The 4463-nt window shown below is 41.0% G+C and overlaps 2 protein-coding genes across 2 annotated transcripts; one reads left to right on the forward strand and one right to left on the reverse strand.

Annotated features, from left to right (window-relative positions):
• Nucleotides 1-686: 686 nt before the first annotated feature.
• Nucleotides 687-1791, forward strand: LOC101304803. Its single transcript, XM_004287782.1, has 3 exons — nucleotides 687-940; nucleotides 1022-1127; nucleotides 1229-1791. The coding sequence occupies exons 1-3, from the start codon at nucleotides 771-773 to the stop codon at nucleotides 1529-1531; spliced, it is 579 nt and encodes a 192-aa protein (XP_004287830.1). The 5' UTR covers nucleotides 687-770; the 3' UTR covers nucleotides 1532-1791.
• Nucleotides 1792-1881: 90 nt separating this feature from the next.
• Nucleotides 1882-4398, reverse strand: LOC101300674 (pentatricopeptide repeat-containing protein At1g09820-like). The gene has a single exon (XM_004289048.1). It carries the CDS (start codon nucleotides 4396-4398, stop codon nucleotides 2572-2574), a length of 1827 nt encoding a protein of 608 aa, XP_004289096.1. The 3' UTR covers nucleotides 1882-2571.
• Nucleotides 4399-4463: the final 65 nt, after the last annotated feature.

A 4463-nucleotide genomic window follows, 5' to 3' on the forward strand; every position in this document is an offset into this window, starting at 1 on the left:
AGCACTGGTGGCGCAGTTGCTCTTGTACCATACTGCATATGTAAAATGCTCTGAAGTAACTTCCTAACCACAACGTTTAAATTTGATTGTGATTGTGATTGTGATTGTGATTAGTACAAAACTCAACTGCCATGCATGGACTGGTGAAACTCTTTAATGTTGCAGCTAGCAGATACACAACCAACTGAAAATTTGGGACAGTAAAATTCAATACCCTATACTTAGAGCTCGTTTGTTTGTAGAAATTCTTCATCCGTTTTTGGATAACTTTGAATGGCTAGTGAAATATATACCGCTTGATAGTCGACCTTAAAGTTGTAATTGAGATGAGATGAGATGCATTAACACACCATAAAATTTTCGTTTTCTTTTCTTCAAGCCTAGATCATGGTAATTCGATTTGTTAATCATGCTTAGGCTGATTAACAGACAGGGCAATGTGGCATTCCATTATCGTACCATACCCCTCCCAATAAATCAATCTGGCCATAGTCATGATCGATGATGTCTACTTGACTATGTTGCATTTGTCTGAATCCCTGATGTGATTTCTGAGACTATCCGCTAGGAAAGTTCCTCACTGATCAGGAAGTTACTCCCACAATTCCAAGAATAACGTGCAACTATTACTTACGTGACCTAAGGTAATACTCCAAAGTGTTGCTTATATAAGGAACGCTCCCCTTATGCTTGTGAAGCAGGCAACCCATAACCTAGAGAGTGAGAGATTCTTAGTTCAAGTTTTCGAGAGCCATAACTAGCTGGGAAGAATGCAGATTGAGATTGAGGAAGTTAACAGCTGCGAGGCACTGCCTTTGCTGTCACTCAATCATGTGTCTTTGCTATGCAGATCTGTGTGGGACTCTATGAGGTTCTATGAAGAAGTGTTGGGGTTTGTTCTCATCAAACGCCCCTCTTCTTTCAACTTCAATGGAGCTTGGTTAGCTTTTCTCACTCTCTCTTCTTGTTTGAAGTTTTTTCAAATCAATGCTTTACTGACGAACTACTTTGTTGTGTGTAGGTTGTATAACTATGGGATTGGGATACACTTGATTGAAAGTCCAGCAGCTATGGAGGACTGTGAACTCCGACCAATCAATCCCAAGGACAACCACATCTCCTTCCAAGTATGAGTTGCATTAGTTTTCTGCTAGTTAAACATAAAAGATGCAGTTAACCATACGATTTGGTTATGACAACAATGTTGTGAATGGTTTTGAACATGCAGTGCACTGATGTTGGACTTGTTAAGAGGAAGCTGCAAGAGATGGGGATGAGGTATGTTACTGCGGTGGTAGAGGATGATGGGGTCAAGGTCGACCAGGTGTTCTTCCATGACCCAGATGGGTACATGATCGAGCTCTGCAACTGTGAGAACATCCCCATCATTCCCGTCTCTTCTTGCGCCTTCAAGCCCAGAGTTAGCAGCTTCACTAAGGCACCAACCGCGTGCGGTCCAACTGCGTGTGGTTTCATGGAGACACTGATGATGGAAAGCTTGAGCCTGGACATGATGAACTTCTCATTCTAAGTTTCAGCAAGAGTGAAAGTCTCACTGGTTTTGGCTGCTGCAAGAAAAACACGTTACATGTTACAAATGTAATGTTTCAAGGTCTATATAGTACTATGGTATTGTTTCTTTGTTCGAAGGTGTTTGTACTGGTTTTCTGCTTGTAATAAATTGTGAAAAGAGATCAAGTCCTATTGTATGTATCTGAATGCTTAATCTATTGAAGCCAATGTGTGCTCTATGACTATTGCCATATTATTGAGAAGGAAACAACTCATTTATATAGTTCTTGTTACATATCTCACTTCAAACACTAGGCATGCCGGAAAAAAAAAAAAAAAAAAACAAAGCTGTACATGTAAAGGCCGGATGGTAGGAAACAAAAATTTGAAGATTCAGATCTTTATGCTTGACTGGGAATGTATTTACAAATAAGAACTCTATAGTTAATATCAGCCACCCAAGTTAAAAATGAGTGATGCATATCTTAGCTCTTCCCAGCAATTTTGGCATGGGAATTTGTTTGAACCAGATATTACAGCTCCAAAAGAAGAAACGGTCAAACCTGAGATATTTCAACCTCATGAAGGGAAGAAGAGGAAGCCGAGTGTCTAATCAAACATCTCCCCAAGGAGAACTAGTCTTCAGAACATGTCTTAATGATGGCATGAATTCAGCTCATGTTATTCTTATGCTACAATCTTGTTATAAGCTGAATGGAGCTGAGTTGCACTACACATATCAAGCACCCTGTTTGCTTCCTTCAAAGAGTTTCTCAAGGCTAGAAAGCCATGGCATACGAGGATTGATATGAAAGATTCCCCAACATCCACAAAAGACAAATAGGATAGAAGAGGGGATAGAAGGCACAAGAGTGCATCTTTTGGTATGATCAGTGGTGCCGCAATGGTTATCTGAAAGATGCTTTTCCTCCTATTCTAGTTCATCAGATACTTATCACCTTCACCTGTGGGTAAGGATGCTGGATGCCCCCTTTACATCAAAGAAACACTTTGATTACGGTAAGACAGAAACAAATTTTCAATTCCTCATTTTCATGGTCAAGAGCTAGAGATATTATGCAGGTGTCCATCTATATCAGGAACAAAGCCTTTGTCCATCATTTCCACTTTTACTATTTCATAAGTAGTTCTATTTGGGATCAAACCTTTCTCCAGCATCTCATTTAGAAGTTCATTCGCATCTACAAGCTTGTCCTGCATACAATATCCCTTGATCAGCACATTATATGTTGCTATATTTGCTCGTTTCCCTTCTTTCTCCATCCGAGCCCTCAAGTTCAAAGCTGCCTTCAGGTTTCCTTCCCTGCAGTAGCCATCCATCAAAGTATTGTATGTCACATGCCTTGGGCTCAAACCCTTTGTGAACATCTCGTTCAATAGTCTTTCTGCCTTTCTTGGCTCTCCATCTTTACATAATGCATCTATCAGTATATCATATGTTATACAATCAGCTTTCACGCCCTTAGCCTCCATTTGCTGTAAGAACTTCTTGGCTGTCTCTATGTTTCCCTTTGTAAGCGAACCAGCTATCAAGCAGTTAAATGTTGACGTGTTTGGGAAAACCCTTCTCTCTATCATCATGTTATGCAATGCATATGCTTCCTCCTCCATCTCATTCTTACAATAACCATCAATTAGTGTATTGAATGTTATGACATTGGCTACCAAGCCTCGCTCACAAATGGTATCAAACAGCTCTCTAGCTTCCTTCAGCATCTTCTTCTTGCAAAACCCATTTATAAGTGCATTGTAGGTTGCTATTTCTGGCTTCAAACCCAAACCAAGCATTTCATCCCGCAATCCACAAGCCTCCTCAAGCCTCCCATCACAGCATAACCCGTTAATCAGTGAATTATAAGTAACCACATTGGGTTTCAAACCCTCTCTCCTCATTTCTTCAAATACCTTAAACGCAGCTGCTACATCGTCATCTTTACAGGACCCATCAATCAAAATATTGAACGTAGTCTCACTCGGACAGATTTTACTCGCCACCATCTCCTTCAACATGGCATCAGCCTTATGCATTTTCCCCAACCCACCCAATTTACAATACCCACCGATGATAGTATTATAAGTAACCACATTCGGCGCAACACCCCAAGCCTTCATATCATCCATAACATCCTTTGCCTTGTTCAACTTCCCAACTTTACACAACCCATTAATCACAATATTGAAACTATACAAATCCGCTGCTATCCTCCTCCTAATCATCTCCTTGTACACAAACTCCACATACCCAAATTCATTTTCCTTCACCAAAGCACTCAACAAAGCATTACAAGACAATGTTGACAGCCTAAACCCATAATCCCCAGCTCTCTGAAACGCCTCCAAACCCAAATTGGTCTTCGAATTCTTAACATAAGCCCACACCAGCATATCAACTATAACTGAATTAACACAAAATTGATCATTACACATCAAAAGCATGTGAAAAATCGAAGAAACCGAATGCTTCTCATTCCTCCTAACAAAATCATCCAAGAAAGCTCTCATCTTTGGATACTTCTTCGCATTCGAGAGTGCCTGCAACAACTTGCAAGTGATTTCAATATTGGTTGGAGCATTGTGGGCCTGGGCCCAATTCAAGTACCTGCGGATGAGCTCCGGGTCAGCTCTGAAATCGAGCAGTTGGTGAAGAACTGTGATAAAGGTTGAGTCTTTGAGATGGGTTTTGAGCTCCGACCAGCGTTGGTTTGCTATGAGGTCTGAAACTAATGGGAGATTGAAGGAATTTGAGGTTGGATTTTCGGAGATGGGGATTGTGGAGCAGAGTCTGATTACGTGGGTTTGATGATGGGGCTGAATGTGAGCTCGGGGATGGAGGCGTGAGGAGGAGGAGGAGAGGAGCTTCAGCATTATGGTAATGGAGGAAATTGAGATTGAAGGGGGCGAGAATTGGAATTTAATTTAGGGTTCTCTGT

This window comes from Fragaria vesca, linkage group LG1, assembly GCF_000184155.1.
Source record: "Fragaria vesca subsp. vesca linkage group LG1, FraVesHawaii_1.0, whole genome shotgun sequence".
Lineage (NCBI taxonomy): Eukaryota > Viridiplantae > Streptophyta > Magnoliopsida > Rosales > Rosaceae > Fragaria > Fragaria vesca.